A 25,305-nucleotide genomic window follows, 5' to 3' on the forward strand; every position below is an offset into this window, starting at 1 on the left:
TTAAGCATGCTGTAGTTTAGTGGCCTTTGTTTCTCCTGTTCTGAAGATACTTGCCAGATTGGTTAAGAATGCAAGCACTTTTAAAATACATAGTTGGTGAGATAAGCTTGAGTGTACTCAAAAGAATGGCTTCATTCACCATCCCCAAATCTATAGCGAGCTGGAGTCTGAATCATAATTTCCAAGCCAGTGTAGAGACGGAAAAAGACAGGAGTCATTTGTTTGACAGTGGAAGAGAGAGAGAAGCTGTCATGTCTACATTGGTTTTGAGCATCTCTGCCCTTCTGCAGTGCACTCTTGTGGATGAACACACAAAGGCTTTTCTCTGCAGCACTTTGCCATCACAATAAAGTTGCAGCAGATTAGGGCAGGGTCTCTCCTGGTTTTGTAAGTGCTTCCTTTTTCATTCCCTCGCTATTTATGCTGTTCAGGGTGCTCTTCTGTCTGTGTCTTCAAGCTAAATTATTATAGCAGAGGGAAACAGCATCTAAGATGAAACTTCAAGCTCTAGCTCATCCCTTCTGGCACTTTTCCAAAGCAATTAGCCACTCCTGGCTGCAGCTGAAGTTGTGCAGAACCACAGTTGGTTGTATGATACAGTAGCTCTGGATGTTGACTTTAGGATCCCTATTTCTGCCTGTATTATTAAATAATCCCTGCAAATATGCTAAAATATTTGGCAAATATTTTAGTCTGAGTATCTTCCATGTGTGTGTATTCTTTGTATACATTTACCATACTAATCCCTTCACTTTGAATGTTGTCTTTTTCTGTGCTTGTAGCAGGCAGTCCTGTTGTCTTCCCCACCCTCTGGGACTGGGACATAAAGAGTCTGGTCTCTCTCTCATGACCATGTTTTTCCACTCTCCAGAATCAGTTTTATGTCTTCATCCTGTCCTACTCCTGCTCTCCTGGTTCTTGTCTGGTTTTTAAGCAGATTGTTTTGCTTGTCATGCTTCCAAAGTGACTGCTCATACTGTAGATTTGAGGAATACCAAACAGTAAAATGTAGAAATAGGCAGCTCATATTGTCACTTCTAATTATAAATGATGACGAAAGACAGTGAAAATTCTTTTGTCAGAAGTCCGGTAAATGGACTTACATTTGAATTAAAGCTGAAAATGCAAACTTAAATTTCAGAGATTGGGGTCCGATCTTTTGTAGAACTGCACCATGGAGATGTGATGTTTCTTTGGGTGCAGTTAGATGGCCTAAATCCATCTTGAGGCAGGGTCAGTTTTCTGCCTCCTACTTGCATATTCCTGGTGCCTCCCTTCTGCATTATTGTTCATAGAGTAGCAAAAACCTCTTAAATAACATGAATGTTCAGGATTTGAATACCTTTCTCACCTGGCTCACCATTCAGCCCAGATTGCAAGCACTGGGACAAGGGACCAGGGCAGATGTGCGTGGCCAGGAGAAGGGTGCACTCGCTGGTGGTGATACGTGCCTGTTGTGAAATCATGCCCTGACCTCTTTCTGAAGAGTGCAGTTCTGTTTTTCACTTGGTATATAATGACTTTCCAGGCAAAAAGTGAAAACAGCTCTGCTGGAGACTAACTTAAAAGGAAAAGGACCCAAGTTCTTCTGGCAAGCTCATGTTTTCCAGTTCCTTTTGTAGGAGCAATGATTTTTGACAGTGTAAATCTCTTATCTCCATCTAAAGCATGAGAAAAGAAGCCAGGTTTGTTGGGTGGTAAATTACCCTGCCTCTGCCCAATTTATATGCAGTAAAGAGAGAACTGCATAACAATAAACGAGTGAGCATGAATGTAGCATTAAGGCATGATTTGCATCAGTGCAACTACGGAAATCAGATGCTAAGTTTAACATGTCTTCTGCAATGTACCATCTGTTAGCTGTCCCACTGCAACACATCTGTCTAGGCTGTTCATAGCAGCTCTCACATGGAGGCTGAGAGTGCTTCCAGAGAGCTGCTTATGAGGGTTCTCTCTGAGAAGAAGGGGAGCTGTTTTGTTCTGCTGAGCTTTGTTGCTTTCCTTTAGAACTTGATAGAAGCAGAGCACATGCACTGGGTAATAAACGCTACCTCGTTCTGTCTCCGCCGGGTCTTCAGTGGAAGAAGCCCAATAACAAGTGTGTGGTCTCAACAAGAAGTATCTTTGGAGACAGGTTCCTGGTCCTGTTCCCAGTTCTCTGTTGGCTCATTTGTAAGCCACTTAACCCTTCTGTCTTTATTTCATTTTCCCCTACCTAAGTGCCATCTGACAGGCATTCTTAACTAAAAAGGCATTTGCTATTTCTTAGCTGCTTATGGGAAATAATTCCCAACACCACTGCCTCTGTCGTGGGCTTCTTGTAACTTCCAGTTGTATCTCATGAGTTTTAGGCACTTCAAAATAGCCAAAGGGTGTATTTCAGAAATCCCATTCTGGAATTCTCAGGCCCTTGGAACAAGACCAGTCCCAAGGGCAGAGTTGCAGCCACAGCTTTGGCTTTCTTTGTGTCAGGTAGAGCTCAGAGCTGTCTTTCACGTGTCTCTTCCCTCTCCTTTTGTGTTTATGAATGTGTCGTGTTTTATCACAAGCCTTATTACATTAAACTTGCATGATTTGTGTCATAAAGTTGTGGTAATCATAGTGTGGGATTTAAAAGTTGATATGAGGGTCGTGTCCTGCATCTGACGGCTTCCCTTGTAAACAGTACAAGCTTTTGCTTGAAGGGAGGAGGAGCTTTGTCTCTTACCTAATGTTCATGTGCCATCAAAAATGTGCTTACAAACGGAAAGGAGATGTGCACAGACTGTCAGCCTGAATTGGTGGTGTGGGTGGTTCTTGGCAAAGCATATGAGTCTCTGAAGCCGGTGAGGAAATTTTTAACCATGGTGTCACAAACTTGATGCGTTAGCAACAGATGTCATTTTCAGAAGCCTCTGCTTTCTTAGGGAGCACAGCATGCGAGCAGCATTCACAATCTGCATGCAGAACGCACAGGGGTTGATGGCATGAAATCATGTCTTTTAATACACGCTGGCTAGAAGAGCACCTTGGTGTAACATTGTGAAGCTTTGGCTTTGGGGCTTAATTAGACCAAGACGACTGAGCTCCGTGTCGTGCATGGGAAGTCTGTCTGAAGAATGTCAATGAACTGAAAGTCAGAGCAACCATTCTGTTAAAACAATACTTAGCTCTTGCCCCATGTGGTTTTATTTGAGAGCTGAATGCTGATGTGAGTGAAGTAAAATAGGAGAATCCTCTGCTTTCTATCCTTTTTCTTTCATCTTTCATATAAAATGAAATTCAGAAGGGGCGTGAACTTGGCCACACTGGTAGGAGCTATTTCAAATTAGCAAGATAAAATGGGACTGCTCTGCTAGTGCACAAAGACTTCATCTAAATTGAAGTCTCTTGGGGTTGAGAGCTACATAGTGCACAGGGGCAGTTATGCCTGGCAGTTGTGTTTGAAATGTTGAAGGTGGTAGTTCCAGACAAATGAAGGGGAAGTAGCATAAAATAAATGGCATTGATGGCAGCGTAACGTAGAGAGGAGTGTGTCTGACCTTGCTGTCTAGCTGATATGGTCTGTCAGTATTTGTGCGTCACCAGCATGCCTGAACAAAGAAAGAACTTGCACTGCTCCCTCAGCCGTTTGGTGAGGTACAGATTTATTGGGATCTGAAGGGGAATAAAGTAAAACAACCCAAACTAATAATGAAATCCCCATCCCCAAAAGCTGTCTGTGGCTCTGGTGAGTCAGCGTTTCCATCTGACATGACCAAATCATGGAGATTTTTGCAACTCATCCAAAAAAAACCCCAACCAACCAAAAACCAAAACAACCAGTGACCTGGGTCTCAGCCTGAAATTCATTTGCTTTGCAGAAACAAGAGGGTTTGAGTTATTGCAAGTGCAAATTTTCCTTGAAGAAATTTGTATGTAAAAGCCTTTTTTTGTTTTTTCTTTCTTTTTCTTTCCTTTTTTTTTCTTTTTTTTTTCTCTTTTTTTTCTCTTTTTTTTGCATCTGTTTATCTCCAAAACAGGTTCATTTTTTAAAATGAAAACTTGAGCCTTCGGTCCCTCCTGTGGACAAATAGCCTTACCCAAGGTCTTGTTTCATTTTAGAAAAATGAATTGCTGCGCCGGTGGGGTAGTATTGGAATGCTTTCAAAGTTCCTGTCAGTGTTTTAGTTTTGGTTCTTTTTTCTTTCGTTTGTGGACTTGCTGTGCCTTTTGCCCGGCCATATTTAGTCTGCCTACTAAATGTTAGTCCGCCCAAACACTTTACTTTGTGCACTTAGCTTTGTTTTCCTTTAGTTTTCCTTTCTCCTTTTTTCTTTCTTTTCTTTTAGTATTATTATTATTTTTAATTTCTCTTTTGCTTTCACCCAGATGTATTTTAGACCGAGACAGACTTTGCTCCATGGGCCGGATTTTAGTCCGTGCACTAAATTTTAGTCCGCAGACTAAAAAGAATCCGCGGATTATTTACTAACTCAATTCCCTCACTGAGAACTACAGAGACCCAATACTCCTGCTGAGCCGTACATCCGAGGGGGTTCCCGGCTTACAGGTCCCACTGTGTGCCTGTCCTCCCACCCCTTCCCACCACGGAGCACCAGCCCGGCATTGGCCTGACAGTGGCGCTCCGTGGCATGGAAGTGCTGGTGTACCCATTGCTGCGGGCAGCAGCCGCTCGTGTAGTTCTCCGTGGGTGAATTGGCCAGCTTTCCTGGTGGAACTGTGTTGAGTGGGAAGCACTAAAAGACTGCAGGGGGTTTTGCTTTTATTTCTCAGGGTGTTATTCGAAAGGGAGGTGGGAGGGGACAAATTGAGGGGAAAAAATTAAGTAACGGGTGCGACGGGTATGAGAGGAAATAAACCCGCAATAGAGAGCGATTCAGTCCATACCCGCACTCCTGAGGTGGTACGTCCAGTTCCTGAAGAATCCTAAAGAGATAACGCCAGCAAACAAAATCCAGTGGTGGGGGAAGTCAATCCAAACTGGAGAATAATCCGCGGCGGCCTGAGGCACTCGTAGCTCACGCAAATTAAAAGCATCCAAATTGAAAAGTAAAGTTCTCGGATTTTTCCTTCCTCTTCAGCACCAATTATAAATTCCTGGGGTTTGGGTACTTTTGGGGAAAAAAAACAACCAAAACCACCCAAAATTTACATTGTGTCTCTGGGACAGATTTACCAATGGGATGCACCTTTGGGGACAAAATAACCTGGCCCCATTTGTCTGTGGACGTTTATATCCAGGACCGAGGACTGACAATTCTTTATCATGGGAATTCCAATTACCCTTTTAGTTCAAGTTAGAGTTTTGATTTCGATTTTTTTTATTTTTTTACTAAATGCACTGGCATTGGAACATAAATTGAATACAGAAATGTTTCGATACTATGCCTCACCATTGCACAATCGATTTTTTGGCATACACTGTGGTGAAGTTGGACTTGCTGCTATGGAGACTGATGTTTAAAGTTTCTAATTGTATAAACATTTTCTATGTCCCCCACACCATGGATTTCTTATAATATTGGCTATATTTTTCCTTGCTGGACTATTCTCTTTTGGATTGACTCCCCCTGTTTGGATTATTTCACTGCATTATCATCTTTAGGACTCGTCAGGAACAGGACATTTCACCTCAGGAGTACGGGTATGTACTTAAACATTTTCTCAAATTACTAGGCCTAGCCTTGAAAAAGTGGAATATTTGAGTTCAAACCACATCTCTGAGGCAGCAGCCAGGCAAATGTTGTACCATGGAAGGTGACAGAGATGACATGAGTACCGACCGTAACTCACTTCATGTTAGTCACCGCTTGTTGTAGGGAGGCCGTGTGAGGCCTTCCTTTCCCATTTATTTCTTCCCCCCATCCCTGGTTTGAAGCAGTCAGGGCAGACTTCAGGAGCTGGCAACCCCAAGTAACTCATTTCAGAGCCAAAGGTAGGCAGAAAACAGGGCTTAGGAAACAGGCACTAGGGTTTCACTGAGAATGAGTTTGGGTGGACAAAGGAGCACTCCTACAGATGGCAGATTGGTGCCTGCTTTCTAATGTGCTCAAGGTACTTTTCATCCTTGCTTTAAGGAAAACTGTTCCTTTTTTTCCCCCCTTTTTAAAATCTGTACAATAGCTGATATGTGAGCTGTCCTGAGGGAAAAACACAGCCAAGAGTCAAGTACTTTGGTCTCAAGCTGTGGTAAATCAAGCCCGTTAAAACATCAGTGTGAAGGTTCATGAGGGAGATCTCGATAGTTTTACTCTCATGTTAAATACTGAGCAGCTTCTCTTGTGTGGATTTACCTCAAGACAAACTCATTTGTGCTACTTAGTGAGGGGCAAAAAGTGGAAAGAACTCATTTTTGTTTTTTGCTAGGGATTTTATTGTGGTCAGGCTGTGGCTTGGGAGTGCCACTGGCATCCACTGTGCACTGTGGTCAGCAGCCCAAGCTCTGCCAGCAGCATGCAGAAGCAGCTTCTGCTGCCCCTGCACCCACAGCACGGTGGTCAGCTGAGGTTCTTTGCCAGCAGTGTTAAGCTGATGCCTTTCTTTTTGTCAGTCTAGGCCTCGTGTGAAAACCGTTTTGGTTTGTTTTGCAATACCCCATAGAAATCAATTGTGCTTTTGGGGTACCTGGCTCTTTGGTACCCGTGTCAGGGCTCCCTGCCACACCAGTTCATACAGCACCACTGCAGCGGTCTTGGGTGCTCCCGAGCCAGCTGGGCACCAAGAGGATAAAACCTCAGTCTCTGGAGAACTTAGCATTTGTGTTCAGTTCTCATTCAAGAGAGCATATGTGTCTTTGGTTTAAAACCGACTTAAGTGCCTGTGCAAGTTCCTCATCTGCGATTAATGAGCATGTCATGCACTGAATTGTATTTTTCTCTTGTTTTGCTCCTTGGTGCTGTGTGGCTTGGGTTCACCTGCAGTGGGGCAAAAAGGGTTTTGGGTTAGCTCCATTTTTACCAAAAATGCTGGCATCAGGATTTAACACTTGCAACCACCCCACTCCCTTTTCCCCAGCCTGCATAGCACTTGCAACATAGCAAGGCAGAAGTACTTGAGGGACCATCCACATCATTTTAACTTGTATTTTGCTTTTGACATAATGAGAAAGGAAGATGGGGGTGTGATTAGTGGTGGGTAGGACTGTTCTTAGAGGACTGAAACAAAGCTGGCAGTGAAGAACTCCTATTTGTAATCACTCGAGGTAAAAATCTGTTAGAGTAAAATAGTTGGTTCTCTTGACGCAATTTTCAGCTGTCCTTACAAAAACCAAATGTGCAGGAATTATCCCAATAAACTTAGGGGAATGACTTGCCAGAATAAGGTCACGGAAGAAGTAACTTGCAAATTAGAGCTAAGACATTTCCTGCACCCCACCCGTGCTTTCCTTGTTGTTCTGCAAAGCTGAACAGCAGCCTCCATAGCAACAATCTGACCTGCCTGCCTGCAAAAGTCCATGTAACTCAGACTCCATTCTCTAGCCAAAAAAACACCCCAACCCGAGACCATAGCAAGAACCTCATTCAGTTTTTACATTCAGTGAATCCTGCTCATTTGAACCCTCCTCCCCACCTCCACTCCACCCCATGTGCATGGCTGGAAGCACCTCTGTGTGTTTATCATGATTCTTGAATGAGTTTCCCCTTCATTCTTCAAGTTGTTTTTCTGAGTGCGCTCTCATGACGTCTCTTGCTGGCATTGCACCTTCACTTTAGTGCAAGACGTTGCAATTAACCCTTTCTCAACCCCAGGAACTGGATTTTCCCATGCTTACTGGAGGACTTTGATTAGCACAAACCGCAACTTGTTTGTTCCAGCTTGTTGGGCAATGAGAGGTTTAATTGCTCTGACTTGCTTCTGGTCAGCACGGAAAAGAAACATACCCAGACAACCTGTTTCTCCTGGCTTGTTTTCTCTTTTTGTCTTGTTTTAGGTCTTCCGGCCCCGCACTCCACCAGAAGCAATCGCGCTATGTAGCCGTCTGTTGGAGTACACCCCCACTGCCCGCCTGACTCCCCTGGAGGCCTGTGCGCACTCTTTCTTCGATGAACTACGGGACCCAAATGTCAAGTTACCAAATGGGCGAGAGAAACCTGCACTCTTCAATTTCACCACTCAAGGTAGCCTGTGAGCGTTGAAAGATCCCTTCTGTCAGAAGGAGCACTTGGATAAATGTTTGCCGCGATGCACATGTCACTCCCCCAAAAGTAGAAGTCTCTTGAGCAGGACTAAGGTTGTTAAGTGGTTCCATAACCAGCTCTCTGTTTCAAACAGAGAGGAAAGGGACTTTGGAGAAATGGGTTATGGGATTTTCAGATGCCTGGTGCCTTCGGTTCAAATTTCATGCAGGGTACCAAGAGTTGTTACTATTGGATTGCATCATGAAGGTTTACATTTGCAGTTGAGTGTCTGCAGCCTCACTGCTGGCTTTGTGTGAAGGAAGCATCACGGTCAGCAGAGCATGGAGATCAGATTATCATTTGGAGGTAATCTTGCTCCATCGTACCTGAAATGCCATAGCAAGCGGTAATGCATATTAGGTTTGGCAGGGAGGTTTGTAGTGTTGCTGCCCGTTTTGGTTCTGGGTATGAGATAAACACAGAGGTGTTAGTGTCCTGATTTTATGTGCTATACAGTTCGTCTGGCATCACATTGACTCAGTCATTTAGAAACTCTAAAAATGACAGATAACTGACTTTTTATTTGAAGCCAGACCAGTATCAGATTTAAAAGCCATTGATGTGTGGTTTGGGTTGGTTTCCTTTCCACACAAGTGAAAAATGGGAAACTGATATCCCCTTTGAAGAGTTTTGCCTGCCGAGACAGAGCACGTGAGAAGTATGGCATACAAATATGCTAGTAATTAATTCTGGAGCTTTCTTGACGCGATTAGCTGCCAGTTCTCATCCTTTGAGCAAGAACAGACCTATGTACATTTTCTGTTGAAAGTCCAAACCACCTTTTGGCTGAGTTAGCATCAATGTAATTTTTCAGTCTCTTTCGTGCATGCAGTACCCATCTGCCAAACTGTGAAACAAGAGCCCTCTCCTTCAACACGTGCACCCTTTCATTTAGAAACAGAAACCAAGGGCAGCAGGGAGAGAGCCAAAAAGTTTTGTGTCCAAAGCACAAACACCTTAAAGCCATCAAGAAAAGAGCTTGTGCTTCCAGGTCACTGTCCTCTGTGCTGATTTCTGCATCTACTGTTATGAATTTAGTAGCTACATTACAGGTCCTTCCTTGTTACAGTACCCATGAATTGCCTTTTCTGCCCACTTGAAGGCTGTCTTCAGTAGCTAAGAGGGTTCTGCTCCCAGTATCATAATACTACTTCACCCCTGTTGTTTTTGGTGTTTTTTCTTACTGTTTCTTAGTGATGTTAAGTTTGGGCTCATCTACCACATCAAAACCAGGATTTTCGAAAGAGTTGAGAAGCTTCATAGTGACTTTCTGTAAAAATCCTCAGGGAAGAAATTAATGTATGTATTGGGAACGTGTCCCTGGTTTTCCACTAGTCAGTGTGGAAACTGCCGGGAAAGCTACCCTAATGCTTAAGCAAATTTAAAGCTCCTTTGCCCTCCCAAAGGAGCTGATGTGCTCTCCCCTTGCACAATGACTCATGGAAATGACAAGCAAAATCAGATCCCCTGGAGCAGTTTCCTTAAGATTGAAAAAAAGCGAGTTTCTGTCCTAGGCAGGTGCCAGTTTCACCATCTAAAAAGGGAAGGTAGGATAGAGGCTGGCCATGAACACGTTTTCAGATAAGCTCTGGTGTAGGTGACCAGCCAAACTCACATAGAAAGAGTTGATTTTATTTCTTTTTAATAAGTAATTCCATTGCTTAGCACAGTGATTTTAAGACCTTTGTATTTAATAAACGTGCATCAGTGAGTCTCATGTAGCAACAGTCCTGACTGCCATCAGGGAAGTGGTGGAGTCACCATCCCTGGAGGTGTTTTAAGAGACTGCTCTGGTGCTTAGTGACATGGTTTAGTGGAGGACTTGGCCATGCTAGGTTAATGGTTGGACTGGATGATCTTAAAGGTCTTTTCCAACCTAAATGTTTTTGTGATTCTAAGATACACAAGAAGCTTTTGCTCCTGCTGTAACCACTCTGCAGTCCTTGCTCTTTAGCCAAGTGGTGCAAGACTGTTGAATTGGCTTGTCCAGAGCAGAAATCCCAACTGGGAAATAGATCCAGTTATTGGAATCAGATGATGACTCATGTTAAGTCATCTGTGGTAATTTAAAAAGTGATGAAAGACAAGCTTTTGTTTTGAGGAGCATGTGTTTTCAACAGATACAATATTAAGTTTTAGAAGTGTTTTATTTGGCTATATCCAGTTGCCTGAAACCCATGAAGTAGGAGGTAGCTGCAGAAGGCTTGAAGGCAAAACCTGTTAGAAATAACAACATAAATCTGACCATTAACGCACTGGATTGATTCTCAGAACTGAAGTGTCACACCAGATCTGCTGATCTGAGAACTGATGCTGCTCAGATAGAGTCTGGAAAAGTAAGTGAATGTATATGGAAGATAAAGATCATGGCCTTGGCTGCCAGCAGGAGTTGCGGGACATGTTGGTGCTTACTTTATTGTAGAGATGGAATGTCTCGAAGAGAGCTTTATCTGGTCATTCTTAATGTCTTACCTGTAAGTTCCTGTTGCTGTTTAAACAAATATTATACATTAATTGGGGTTTGAAGAAAGTGTTTTGGCCAAAGAAGTATCTCTGCTAGCCACAGAGCTGGCTGTTGCAACACAGCATGGAAAGCATCTTTTCTCTTCCTGACCTTATAACATGTCGGTGGTTGAGCTGGGTCACAAATGTTACTGTCACTCCATGTTGGCCATTAAACACTGTAAAATTGTTGTGTGATTCAGCACTTAGGAATGGTTATTGTGCATTTCTAACCCAAGTGTTTCACTGTACTATTTGAGTGCCATCTAGGTTTTTCTTTCAAGACAGTATTTCTGCTCAGGTCCTAGAGAGGACAATGGGACAGAACAAAACTTACACAGAGTCCAGCACTCTTCTATGCTAAGGAGAAACTGCTGGAACAGCCTGAGTTACATGGAGTTTGTTATTGTGACAGCAGACTGATACAAGACTAATTTTTCCAGGGGCTTTATGGGAATGCTGATAAATGAAGTGTAACAATACTGATAAAGAGCACTGCACTGTTTCCCAAGCCCAGGCATTTTCTTGTGTCTGGGGAATGAAGACAATCTGGTGTTCTAGTGAAGTAGACGTTTTCATTCCCATCCCAGACACACATCTCCTTACTGGATATGTAAACTGGCTGCAAATGGCATGATTTGATCAGAGGTGTTCTCCCAGCTGATGTGAATGGGGTTGGGTCTCATAAATGAATTGGGATGGCAGCTCTGTTCACATCATGGTATTGAAAGCTTTGTCTGGATTGCCTTGATCACAACACCTTCTTGCAGCAGCAGTATTGGTTGTAATTAATCTAGCCTTGAATTGCAAGTTTGATTAGTTAAGCAAGCTACAGTTCAACAGCTTGACCTTCTCAATACTTTGTCAACTGCAGATACTACAGGTCAAGCTTTTTTCTTGATATTGACATATCTCATCCTTACAGAGGTGATAGCAGCAAAAATATGATAGAACAAAAATGCAACCAAGTTCTTAAGCAAAGCTGCTACTAAACTTCAGCCAAGAGTTCAATTTACTGAGATCATTTATTGTCTGAATTAACATGCTCCTGAGTGAAGCATCAAGACAATCAGGTCATGCTGAATGTAAGAAACTTCATACCAAGAAAGATAACGTGGGGTTTGAGACAGGGACAAGATGAGTCTTGTAGCCTCTGCACATTCTTTAAGGTAGCTTAGAGAAATGGTTGCATTTACCTTAAAACCAAAAAACTCTCTGTACATGCCATAATAGGTGCTGCAAAAGGTGGTGTTCTGATGGCACTGGGTGAACACATGGGAGGAATGAGAATGGGGTTGAAGTGCCTTGCAAACGTGGTGTTCTGTTGGATCAGCTGCATCTGTGGCTGCAGTAATGCACAGTCTGTAGCTGCATCCTCAAGACACCACTTAGGTGGTGCACTGGAAGGTAGCAAATGTCATTTGGTTTCCTTTATGATGGTGCAGCTCTGCCTTTGTTTGGGTCATAGCTGCCTGTGATGAGCAGAAAATAATGAGGGGATGATAAAAACTTCCAGAAAGTGAGGTAAGCAGCAGATTCCCACTAATAGATTTGAGAAAGAGCTTGGATAAAATATTAAAGGAGCAACATTTCCTAGCACAGAGCAGCTAATACCGAAGGTAATATTGAAGTATAGGTTTATCACTGCTGTTCAGCTTTGACACTTGAGGATTCATGTGTCTTCAGTTTATTTTTCCATTTAAAATGGAGACTTACAAATGCTGAATTATTACGAGCATACGAATTGTGAATTACTCCCACATGAATTTGAGCACTAGTATTTGTACAAATGTTGTGAGTAGTGGGGCTTTCTAGATGGGCTAGCTAGGTCTGTTTAGACGTGAATGGAGAATTACAGGATAGATCGGATGGGTTGCAGGTAATGTAGCAACTTCTGTTTGGTTCTGGACTGGAGCTTAGATTCATAAGTGCTGAAACACAGTCTCAAAATGTGTAGCAATGAGCAGGTGAGAGTCTTCTGCCTCTTGCCCTCGCAGCTGTAAAGAAACTCCATATAACTTAACAGAGAAAAAAGGGAAATTGCCAAGTAGACTTCTGATCCCTTTAGGCCCTAAGTGTAAAGCTTGTGTTAAAGAAAAGCAATAAGCTCTTGAAAATAAGCACAAATAATTGAAGACTTAGTACGAAACTCCCTTACTGAGCACACGGTGTGATTTGGATAGCCCTTGCTATCTGGAGGTCGTATGTAAAAAGCTGTCTATTCTCATTTCTCCTCCAGATGACCTCCTGGGGCTCCAAAATTCGTCAGTCTCCTTTCTATGAGGTGACTGTTCACATCCTTCTCTGGAACTGGATGCTGCTTTCTCAAGAGGCAGCAAGTCACTCCTGTTTCTGCAGCAAACAGGACCTGTCTTGTCTGCTCAGTTCCACCTTCTGTGAGGCACTAGATTCTCTTGAAAGGGTGCCAGAAGACTGTCATTTGTTAGCAATGCGTAGCCCTTATCCTCCCACAGTTGTGGCTATAAGATGCCTATTTTTCATTCTGATACACGTTGAAGCTATATTAGATTTGGAGCCTAAAAGACATGACTATTTTTGCCTTGGTTAATGTCTTCAGAAAGAATGGTTGCATCATTTTGTTGTCCATTTAAATTGCCCTGATGATCAATTCCGTTTGCTTTTCCCTGTGCTTTTAAAGGAGGTGCCACCTCTTCTTGGCCTCGCTCAAGGAGACTGGTCTTGGGTTCCTGGGTCCTTGAGAAAGTGATGCTAAGAACCAAATCCCTGAAGCTCTTGGAGCAACTATTGGAGCTGCTTGCTTGCTGAACCTGTGCCGAAAGCAGCACCACTGTTATCAGCCTTCTTAAGACTGATTGCAAGTGGGTTTGTGAAGGGAATCCTTCCAGTGCTTAGAAGGAAACAGCATTATCAGGATGCTGATAAGGAACAGGCTTGGCTGGTTCTTTGCTAACTCCCAGGCTGCTGTCTTTCTCTAGGAAACAATTCCCATGCACCACTACTTGTAGTTCTGACAGTCTTGCTCTGGAGACTGCTTTGCCCAATATCCCTGTGGTTTCCTCTCGCTGGTTGGCAAAGAAGAGAACGTAACGTGACCTCTGGCTGTCAAGGCATGCGTTTCACCCGAGGTTGCTGTTACGGGGGGAGCCCAAGGAGCTGAAACTGCATGCAGGGCTCTTCGTGTCGATGAGCTAATTTGTTTTGTTCCACCTCCCCTCCAGAACTGTCAAGTAACCCATCTCTGGCTTCGATCCTCATCCCTGCTCATGCCCGGAACCAAGCAGCTGCTTCAGCCCCTACAAACGCTACAGCGGCCTCAGGTGAGAACATGCAATCGCCTGCCTCCCTCCCCACCCTTGCTCCTCCTGACCAGGCACCTTCCTTCTGCTGAAGCCCATGAGCTGCCTTGGCACAGGGTGAATGGGGAGGAAGGACTTCTTCCAACATCACCTGAAGCTTGGTCTTGGTGGGTGGTCATTTGGGTGCTAGCAACGGTCACCAACTCAAATCCTAACCCAGGGCACTTTAACTGCATTTGACCTTACAGTTTGTTGGTCCTTCTCGCTCAGACTTCCACTGTTAATACAATCACCTGTTGTTTTTAGCAGTCCTCATGGGTTGGTTTGCACCTAAGTTCTGAGCTTTCAGCTGGTCTGAAATGAATACTGGCTTGGAGCATGAGCTTGTGCTAGGTGCCCAGGAAGAGAAGAAACAGCTAGCTCAGTACACGTGGCCTCTGTGCAGCTTGGATGCCTTCCCCAAAGGCATTAGCACTTAAAAGTCTGCTTAGGCAGTTCAGTCATTGTGCTCACTGCCTCGTCTAAGCAGCTGCAGTTGCTTCTTATTGAGTTTGCTTGTGTCATCTTTGGGTATGAAGCAGATGATTTTTTGGCCAGCACTGAGTGAATTTCTTCCTTGCCTCTGTTGCTCTCAAGTTTCTGTCAGAAACCTTTTAAAAGCTCACTGTTGGCCTGTAGCCACTCCATACTGTATTCAGTTCCCAGTGAAAGCTTAAAAGCCTACTAATAACAGTTGGGAGGCTCCCAAGGAAAATCCCAGGTGCTGCAGGATGTGGTAGAGGTGATTCAGAACATGGTACTCTTCCTCTGAGTCAGCAAACCTGCCGGCTCTTGGGGATTGGGCAACCCAAGGCAGGCTGCAGAATGGGTGTGCTTCTGTGCATAGCTTGTGTGCACATCAGCCCCATCTGAGAAGGGTTTGGACCCCATTTGGAGGTGCAGGATGCCTGCTCAGTGTAAAAGAGCTGATAGGGGGAAGCCCTAATTAAAAAGGTGATATCGAAACTTGAAGGAAAGCATTTGCAGGTCAGTATGCTGGACAGTTACCTGATGTGCTTGGTCCAGCCTGTGCTGTATAGAGAGCATGTTCATACTGCAGGACAGCCAGATGCACCCAGATTTGAAAGATGAGGCCTCCCTGAAGATGTAGTAGCAGTAGGTAAAAGATACAGCATGTACCATTGTATGTCCTCTGAATTTAGGAGAAAGCAAAATTGGTATCCTCAAATTTAGTAGGTTTGTTTCATACACTTGGCAGTATTTTGTAAATAGTCATGTTCTCTGTTTCCCTTTTCTGTGCATCTGTTGCTCAACAAGTGAGAGAAAAAAAAGCAGATAAAGTAGTAAAAGTGATTGGAAAACTACAAAATACACATATGGAAAATCACTTCAAGCCCCTCTGAAAAACACTGTTTCACTTAATGTCCCCCTTGATGACTTTCAAGGAGTTCTCTTTGTCAAGATACAAGCCTGGAGGAATTAATGGGGTTAAGAAATCTGTTTTCACCCATCAATTTCCAAGAGCTCCTATGGGGGGAGATGCATTTAGGCTGAGTCCTACATGTGAAGTATACCCAAAAATAATAACAAAAACCCCACCTTATTGATGTCAACAGTTTTAAATCTTCTATTTGCAAGCACTGCACCAAGTTGGGGCAGGACCTGTTATTCATGCTTCAAAACCCATAAAATACCCTTGCAGCTTGGAAAAGAAGTTGTGAGATGAAGTTCAGCTTTGGGCAACTTGCAGCTGTGTGTTTCTGCAGCACAGCCCATTGGTAGCTTCTTATTCACAAGAGGGTCTCACAGTGGGCAGTGGGAATTCCGTGGGAGTTGTGATTTTTAGGATTAGGCCCTGTATGCAGTTATGTTAATGTTGTGCTTTGCATACTGATGCCACACTTAGCAAGAGATTTTCAAATAAGGGGTCTCTTCTTTCCCTATGGTCCTGCACATCCCAGAGCAGTAGAATTCTACTCCTTCAACAGCTGCTAAAGCAGCATGGGAGCAACTCTCACCTAACCAAGAGCATCCTGATAGGCAGGAGACATTTCTGCAACATGTGGCTAAGCAGTAGACATTCAGAAACTAGAAAGGTGATGATAAAGCACCAAGATGTAGCTCTCAAGGCAGTTCAAAGGGCAAACAAAGCAGGTTATATGTAACTGTAATTCGTATTATCAGTGTGCAACTTGCATCTCCCTCTAGCAAGCAGAACTGGTACTGAGGTCCAAGCTTCCACTCTTATGGTTGCCTCCTCCATAAGCTTGAGGCATAGGTGCACGTACATCGAAACGCAGTGTACTTGTTCATCACTGTAGATAACCCAGGTGGGTGGTTGTTACCTGCTTGCAGGCACTTACTCTGTTTTCAGAGCTGTCGTGTTAGTATGCAGCCATGTCAGAATCTCTGCTTTTTGACAAGGTGTAAAGCACAGCTCTTTATCGTGCATCAAGGCAGGGTCATAGTTAGAGAATAACTTCACAAGTGAGATCTGTTTGTCCCAAGTCTACCAAAGCAGTGTTTGTCAGGACATTTAGCAGTGCCATGGTGCTAAGAGATGGAAAGATTGGCTTTTCAACATGCCACAATAACAGAGCAGTTTTCATCAAGCCAGCAATACAACTCGTGCTAACCAGTATGTCACAAATCTGCATTTCTAAAATACAGCAAAAATGGGTAAATTTTGTTAATAGAGTTTCACAGTGGTGATTTCAACAGCCCAATGCAACAGTATTCCTGGGATCATGATCTTAAATGCAGGGGAATTGTTGTAGGTTGATTTTTAAGTGTTAAAATGTTTTTGTTGCAAATTTCCTCTTCTCTTGAGTGATAAAACTGGATTTGCTGTACTAATAGAACCTGGGGAGTATGAAGCTTTGCTGCACCAGTGTTAGCAAATTCACCTGAAGGTTTATGAGAAACTCTTGTGTGACATTAGTGACATGTCTAAAGCAAAGCAGAGGAAAAGGAAGATGGGAGTTATTGGCTGCTGCTTGAAACGATGTGCTTGCTTTTTGTGGATTATATTGGCCATTGATCAGAAATGCCAATGCAGCTTTATTTGTGTGGGTGCTGGCTTGATTAGGTTATAGAGGATGGTTTCCTAGCTGTGCAGCCACAGCATTGGAGAGGGGAGCATGCACACCAAGCCAAATGTGTATCCGCTTGTGTGACTGCATGTTTTGCTTGCTGGGTCAGCCAGCAGCAGTAGTTACCTCTCTGTTAGTCAGCATTAAGATGGGAAGAGCGTATTTGCCATCTGCAGAGGAGTTGTGTCAGCAGGAATACTGGGGTCATCGTCTTGGGCATCCCACTGCGTTGATCCCGTGTAATCCCAAGTGTGATAGCGTGCCTGAACTTTCAGCAACAAAGCAGATTAGAGCTGGTATTACCTGCCACTGTGTGCAGTTGAAAAAGACCATGGTGCTCAATAAAACAGCATTTTGTACGTTCAGAGTATTCCCATCAAGGGAATTTTGGGAAATTAATTCCTTAACCAGAAAAGGGGCAAGCTAAGGCCTCTGCAAGCTTAGCACAGGGATGAGTCCATCATAGTTGGAGGAGTAAAACTTGCATGTTTCAGGCTTTTATGTTCTAGTTCTGCTCTGGGCCCTGGATGTCTACATCCATATGCAGGCACAATAGGAAAACAAGGCTTTTCCCCTCCTCATCTGCTCAGCTGTCCTGTGAGAACTCCCAGGCTGGTGGTAGCTTTGCTTCTGTATCTGTGTAGAAGAGCAGCACCATCCATCAGCATTACAGATCAAACCAGCTAATGCTGTCCTTAGGGTTAATGGGCTTTCTCAGACTGAATTGACACCTTGCTGAACTGTAGCCCTGTCTTTGTGGGGGTTTCTAAGGAGTAACCCTCCAAGAAAGCTGAGGTGTTCCTCAGAGGGAAAAGCTGAATGGGAGGAGGTTCTGTGCACTGATGGGAGATACTTTGCCCTCTGTTTGGAAGCACTTTTGGAGCTGGCTGACACTTAAGCCCTAATGTGGTTTCTTTGCCTGCACAGGCAGAGGTGACAGGACAAGGAGGCTGCCCTGACCTCAGGCCAAGTCATCTGTCCCATACCAGAAAGCTCCTAGCTCTGCTCCCCACTGTTTTGCAAAGCAGATGTTCTAACAGCATTGATGAAGGCCTAGATTTTCTTCTCTTACACCCAAATACTGATGTCTCATGGTGAGAAGGAAAGCAGTGTCCAGAGACCCCCCATACTTGAATTGTGCTCTGTCCTCTGCCACCTCAGCGAAGGCAAAAAGCCTCTTTTTGTTCCCCACATGTCTTATTGAGGCAAAGAACAAGCTGGAATATCAAAATACTGCATTTTCCTGCAGGTTTGGAGCCACTTAAAGCTTTGAGCAGGCTCAGTGCTTTGTCCAAGCCTGGGTGGGCTTCTGTATGTTGTTGTGAAAGGCCCCATGTAAATGGTGCTGGGCTGTCTCACCTGGTTTATTTCCTTTTTAACATGTGGCCTATATATTTCTTAGCAACTCCCCCACTGGTGATGATAGAAAAGGAGCATATGTTACATACATTACATGTAGTAGCTCCATCCCCTCCTCCTTTTTCCTTTATCTCTGCTCAGTAGCAGTTTAATGATAACGATTTCAGCCTCTGCTGTCTTCAAGAACAGGAGATCAAAAGGCACATTTCATTTCAGCAAATGGAATAAAAGCACATTCCGTACACACACAGCAGTACAGACTCCAGCTGGACTGCTTGCATCAGGCATGGCAGATGTTGCATTAACTGGAGCTTATCCATACCTGAACGTTAATCTAGACCAGGCACAGCGAGAGTTTGTAACTCTAAGTGTGGTAACTATCAGCTGTCTGGCTGCATGTGGGATTTGGGAATTGCTCCTTAGGGGGAATTCTCCACATAGGAGGGTGTCTCTCATGTGCAAGGCTGGCTTTCCACATAACACATTGCACTGTCATCATGCTGCTTCCGTGCTGTAACTGCATGAGCTGGTTTTTATCATGGTGGTCATTCCTTCATGAGGGAGGGGTTGCAATATATTTGGGATGAGAGGAAAGGGAATGGAAAACTCCCAGAGCAGTTGTCTGGCATCTTCTGCCCCCAGGAGGATTTCCCTTTCTTCCCACACACTCCTCACAGCATTTCCTTTTCAAACAGGCATCATCCTCTCTTCCCGCTTGCCCCTTGTATTCCTGGATGCTGCTGTTTGTTTGATTTCCTATTTTCATTGCCTTTGTCTATGTCTGTTACTCCATTTGTCACTCAGAAAGTGCTGCCCATCTCTAGACTCTCATTCATTCCATTGCCTTTGCTCCTGGCTGCGCTTCCACCTATGATGAGGTCAGTGTGGCAGGAGAGGAGAGGGGTTTGTTAGCAGGTGATGGTAACGCATTGCCTGGCTGCATTGCCCCACAAGCTCTGCTGTGCTGGAGAAGCATCACTGCACCCCCCCTGCCAACCAGCTGTATTTGTCATGTCTGTTACTGATGCTAGTCAGACTGTACTTCAGCCTGAGGTCGGTAAATCTGTCCTTCCTTTTCATGGGTCTTTTCCCCCTGTCTTTTCATATGCACTGTTTGCCCAGTCTGCCCTCTTCTGTACCGAGACACTAAGTCTTCGCCTTTTTTCTCCCTGTTGCAGTATGGATGGCTTTGCAGTTAACCTTGCTGGTGGGAGAAACGCATGATGGTCTCATAGAAAGCCTCTCTTAATGTCTTTTTCACATCTCCTGTTTATTGTATAGAGTATTTTATGTGTTTAGCCTTTCGTTCACTTACCTTTTTGTGACCGCGCTAGGTAGATCCTATGTAGAGTGGTCTGAGATGAAGTTAGTGCAATTCTTTTTTCCCTATCAGCTCTTCACATACCAAGGGTAATTAGAGAGAATACCTGATGCACGTGGCCTGTGAGAACACAGTCACAGTGCATTTCCTTTTGGGATCTCGTGGCAAACCCTGTCTTCTCTTGAGATGCACTTTGCCATACGCCCCTGTGGCTGGCTTCTCTGTGGAGCACTGTCATTCCCAGAGAAGGTGTTAGAGACCATTTATTGCAGAGCTGATCCTCTGACAGTGTCATTGGCTTGTGTAGACCTCAGCACTGGCTTCAGGCCTTGATGTTAATCTGCTTCAGCAGTTCAGGGGGTGGCAGATCCAGCTTTGGTTGAGCACCATGGAATAAAGCAGTAGACTTGAAGGATGTTTTCTGAGGCCACAAGTGCATGAGTTGCCCATGAACACACAAGCTGTTCCTGCCAGGGGAGCAGGCTTGTTGCTTGCATTGGCTGCACTCATTCACACCCTTTCCAGGCAGCTTTATCACAAGAAGGCCCAACAGTAAAACTTCAGCACCAGTGTGGTGGCCACAGGTACTTGACGTTAGCTTTGGCAATGCAAGTGTGCCTTGTCTTACACTTACATAGCATGGACAATATTGCTTCCTACACCATCTGCCAGAGCCTGGCTGGGTGTTTGCCTGCTGCCCTGTAACCCTCAGCCCTTGAGCTCGCCTTTGTCTGCCTTGAAGATCACCTTCCCAGCCTCTCCCAGCCCAAACCGTGCCATCCACAGCCCCTGAAGCCAAGAGAGCATCCAAACCAAGGAGTGGGCCTTGCGGGTTTCCCTGCGTGGGGAATGTCGTGGCTGTTGTTTCCAGATGTGTCTGTATCTTGGAGGTAATGCTGGTTGTTTTTTCTCTCTCTTCCCTTCCTCTCTTGCCTGTCGTTTGCAGATGTTAACGCAGGAGAACGAGTTCAGACCAATAGCGTAGCTACAGCATCAGCCTCCAACTCCACCTGAACCAGTCCCAAGCAGCCAGCTGCACAGGAAAAATCACCAGTAAATTTGAGTCTTGCTCAGCAACACTGGTCTCATTTGGAAAGAAAATTAAAAAGAGGAGAGAAAAAAAAACAAAAAAACCCAAAAAAAAGGAAAGAAAACATAAAAAAAAAGGAAAAAACCAACCAACCAAGCAACCTGTTCATTTTAGTGTTCAATTTTTTATTATTATTATTGTTGTTCTTATTTAACCTTGTAAAATATCTATAAATACAAACCAGTTTCATTGTATTCTCACTCTGCAGGGTGTCCGGGGCAGGGGACTAGGTGGGGGGGAGGAGGGAAAGCGGAGCAATACAACACACCAATGTCTCTCCCCTCGACAATCTCTTCATGTTGGAAGTTTGCTGTTGTGTACTTCAGAACCAGGACTCTTGCCTCATGCCCTCTCCCACAACAGAAAGAAGGAGGAACAAAAAACACAAAAAAGGAAAAAAAGAAAAACCAAAACTAAAAAAAAAAAACCCAAACCTCATTCTCTGCTGAAATTTATTTTTTTTTCTGTTTTTTAACCTCTTTTTTTATTTTCTTTTTAAGTGACGTTTCGGAGTTTGATGTAGGTGCACAGCTTGAATTTGGTCGGGAGCTTAGCAGGGGTCATTCGGCAGTGTCTTGTCAGCGAATCCATCTCCCAGGTTGTCCGAAGAGCTGCCCCGGCTCGGGATGGGGAGCGGGCACCGTGGTAGTGAAATAGGTTGCCATAGGGTGGGGGGGGTGGGAGGGTTTGCTGTGTATCAAAGGCTAGTGGAAGCCTTTCATTGTATAAACCAGTGCTAGGGGTGAGGAAACTGCAGCTTCAGTAAGGGAAGAGTCTACCCCTGTGGGTTATGTATAATATAATACACACACATGCACGACAGCAGGCCGTTAGCGTATGGAAGCAGCTCCGTGTCGTGGGCTGGTGCTGGTACCCAGTCAGCTCCCATCTTCAGCAGAGAAGAGCGGATGAACAAATCCCTTGGCCTGGCCAGGGATGTTTAAGGGACTCTTTGGGAAGTGGCCACTGTGAAAGCAGGTTCGGTTTCGGGGTTTATTTCAGTTCCTCTTCTTTCCCCCCTGTTTTCCCCAGCTCTCGGTTTGAATAGGCTGCCCTTTCCCAAGGTGCGTACAGGAGGAGGACACCAGGGTTTCTAATGTGAACTGTTAACAGGCTACTGGTTTCTTTTGTAATACCTTCCTTTTTTAACGGCAGTTTGAACTCGCAGGATGCCACGTTCTCCGATAGCTCTGATTTGAAATCCACAGCTAGAACCTGTATTTAATTTCATCTTTTTTAACCTCTTGCTTCTTTTTTGATCTCTATTTATTGATGCGTGTTGCCACGTTGCCATTATGGTTTTACATTTGGTAGAATATTAAAATACACATCCAAGTGCTCTCGACAGTAATATGTACCTGCTGACTTGTAGGAAAGCTGGCTATATATGAGTGTGTGTGTATATATATTATATAAATATATACATGTATACATAGATACAACACTGCTTTTTCTATTTTGTCTACGATCTCGAACCAGTCTGCCCGGAGCGCGAGGTGAATGCTTGTCCTAGTCCATCTGCTCAGGGCCTGGGTTTCCTCCCTGCGTGGCGCGAGCATCCGCATCTCTCTTCCTGAAGTCAAAGCAATATCCTTTGGGAAAGGGTCAGGTGAGCGGCCGGACACAGCCATGGTATGGAAACAGGACATGCGGAGACCTGAGCTTGTCGTAGGCTTGTGGTGGGTGTCTGCTCTGGCCTTACCCCATCCGGAGGAGCTGTATTCCATCACCTCTGGTGCTTAGTGAGCTGTTCCATCCAACCCAGGCATCTCTTAAGGCAAGCGGTTGCTTTTCGGGAGGGGTAGGCAGCAGCAGCAGAGCTTTTGCACATGAGCTCAGTGCATTTCTTGTACCTTTTGACGCTGTTGATGTGGGATTTGTTTTGTGGACACTCTTAGCAGCCCTGGAGCTGGGAACAGACCTGCCCTCTCCATCCTGCCTGGCACCCAGTGCGGGTCTGGGGAGGCAGGAGCTGTTTCAAGAGGTGAGTGACCACCTTCATGTTGTGTTTGCTGTTGGGCACACACAGGCACACAGAGAGAAAAGGGGGTTTTAAAGCTTTTTAACTGTTGTTAAATCCCACTGGCTGCATAGGAAAGCACACCCACGTTTAGAAACAGGCAGCTTTCCAAAGCCTTCCCTGTAGCTGAAGAGGAAGGGCTGAAGAGCATCTGAACGCGAGAGCTCGGCTAGTCAGTGTCCCAAAAGGTAAGTGGAAAGGGCTCGGCTGACCCAGTGATCCAGATAGATGCGGGAGGCTCCAAAAGCAGGGCAGCAGCAGGGGACGGATCCGCTGTGTGGGCGACACTGCTGAGGCATTGGCCACAGGCATTGTCATGTGAAGGTAGTGAATTACACAGTGCTGGGAAACAGGAATACCAATGATGAAGAGAAGGTACTGCTTGTGCCAGGAATTGTGGCTGCTCTTCCCTTCTGCCTTTGGGCTGAAGGGGAGCACAGAGCTTCCCTCTCTGGTTTTGTGACTGTGCCGGTGTCTCTGTGTGTGTGTGTCTGTGTGTGTGTGTGTGTTAGGCTGGGGAGGGTCAGGGGTGCCCCTCTGGTTGTAGTTGTTGTTTTCAAGGACCACTTGCAGGATCTCACACTCTTTTATACATCAGATCCAGGTCTTTGAACACCCGTTTTTGTAAATAACAAGACAGGAAAAAAGACAAAAAAAGGAAAAATACCCAACAAAAATGCAACAAAAAACCTCCCCCAAAAGCTCCTCACCAAATTCAAGCGTGTACATCCGTGCTATTGGTTCTTGTTTGAGTTGTATTGTTTTGTATGTAAATATGTGGACCCAGGAACTGTTATTAATGAGCAAAAAGTTACCGTTCAGGGCAGTGATTCTGTTTAATAATCAGACAAAATGTAGACGAGCTTTTTAAAGCCATATAGTTTTAACTCTGTACAGTAGGTACCGGCCTGTATTATTGTAACAATAACTCTAGCGATGTATAGTGTATCTATATAGTTTGGAGTGCCTTCGCTTCCATGATTTTTTGAATTTTATTTCCCTTTTTTTCCCCCTCCCCTCCTTTATCAATGATGTCTCTCCCTTTCCTCCCTCCCCAAACCCGCATCTCTGCTCCCCCCCCTCTGCTTTCTAACTCTTTGAGTGCTGTAAGGTTTCGGTGATACCCTGATCAGTAGCGGAATGAGAGGAAACCGCCTCCACCATCATCCATTTCATGGGAGCTGTGGCTTTGGGGGTGTCTCAGTTGCCCATCCTGCCCTCTCCTCCCGCTGGCAGCCACCGGTTCCCTTCGGACACTTGCCCCAGAGCTCATTCAGACTTAGCCCATAGATCCCCCCAGTCCTACAGCTTCCAGGGGGCTCGGCCTTCCCACCCTCCCTCTGCTCGGAGCCCCTCGGCCGCTGAGGAGCGGGGGCATCACTGTAGGAGACTGTGGTGGTTTCTTCTGCCCGGGGGCACTTTCCCTTCCCTTCCTTCTCCTTGTTTTCCCCTCCACCCCTCCCCAAAGTCACTTCTTGTTTCTTGAGATCAGTTGAACATGACTCTTGATTTCTTGTGCCCAGCACGAAGGCCTTGTTTCTAAAACTAGTTTGCTTGTGTTTTACTACCTTGTTAGTATTCCACATAAGATTGTCTTGAATGGGAAAACACTTAACTCTTTACCAAACCAAAGGTTGCTGTTTTATTTCGAAGCATCTCGTGTTCATTCCAGTGAAGCAGAGGCTGCACTTTCTTTCTGGTGACACGAAGGTCAGTGATGCCAAGCTGTTGGTGACAGTCTGCTCAGAGCTGTCCCTCTCTTCTGTTATTCTCTTTCGGGCTTGTGTTTTAACCCAGTCTGGTCTTGATCTGCCCTTTACATCAGCCTTGCTGCGGCGTGGGTCTCTGAGCCGGACTCCATCGCAGTCTGTCCGCCCCAGTGGCCGCCTGATCGAGACACTGGTGTTCTTTAACCTTACATTTACCTACCTTGCTAGGGAAAGGCAAAAAGACCTTCAAAAGAAAATTGGCTGGTAGAAGATCCCCAACACTTTGTCCTCTTATTTCGAAGCCAAGCTTTACCTAAACTAACGGCAGGCGCCTGTAACTTACAACTTCAAATCCCCCCCGACCTGGTTTTCAGTCCTTGGAACAGTAGAATCCAAGCAGCCTGTCAGGCACGTGCTCCTGTACTGGGAACCTCAGCCACCGCAGAGGAAAAGGAAAGCACAGTGAGGGTGTTCGGTCCGGGCTCTGCCTCTGGGGCACAGCCAGCGAGGCCCCCGGGGTGGCAGCTCACTTCCATAGGGCTCTCGGCCGGTTCTGGTCGTGGTTGGCTTCGTTTTGCAACACTGCAATAACAGCAAAACGGACAGGAAAGGAAAACAGTACCTAAGGGGTTAGCTCGAGAAAAGTAGCTTCCTTGTGTTGGTCTTTCTCCATTTATTTTTAATATATATATATAAAATATATTTATATATATATAATTTGCTTGCCTGTAAAATTTGCGTTCGTTCATGTGTTGCTGATGGATCACTTGGGCCT

The 25,305-nt window shown here is 44.9% G+C and overlaps 1 protein-coding gene across 2 annotated transcripts in view; it reads left to right on the forward strand.

Annotated features, from left to right (window-relative positions):
* GSK3B (glycogen synthase kinase 3 beta) overlaps positions 1-21,240 on the forward strand; it is a 141,911-nt gene extending 120,671 nt beyond the window's left edge. The window contains exons 9-12 of one of the 2 annotated variants that reach the window (XM_005143029.3): positions 5,588-5,626; positions 7,913-8,099; positions 13,862-13,960; positions 20,658-21,240. In XM_005143029.3, the coding sequence (XP_005143086.1) occupies positions 5,588-5,626; positions 7,913-8,099; positions 13,862-13,960; positions 20,658-20,725 (393 nt within the window). In that variant the 3' untranslated portion in view covers positions 20,726-21,240. The remainder of the gene's footprint in view (positions 1-5,587; positions 5,627-7,912; positions 8,100-13,861; positions 13,961-20,657) is intronic. The other variant, XM_005143028.4, reaches the window with a different exon arrangement.
* The last annotated feature ends 4,065 nt before the right edge of the window (positions 21,241-25,305 follow it).

The sequence above is a fragment of the Melopsittacus undulatus genome, chromosome 2, assembly GCF_012275295.1.
Source record: "Melopsittacus undulatus isolate bMelUnd1 chromosome 2, bMelUnd1.mat.Z, whole genome shotgun sequence".
Classification (NCBI taxonomy): domain Eukaryota; kingdom Metazoa; phylum Chordata; class Aves; order Psittaciformes; family Psittaculidae; genus Melopsittacus; species Melopsittacus undulatus.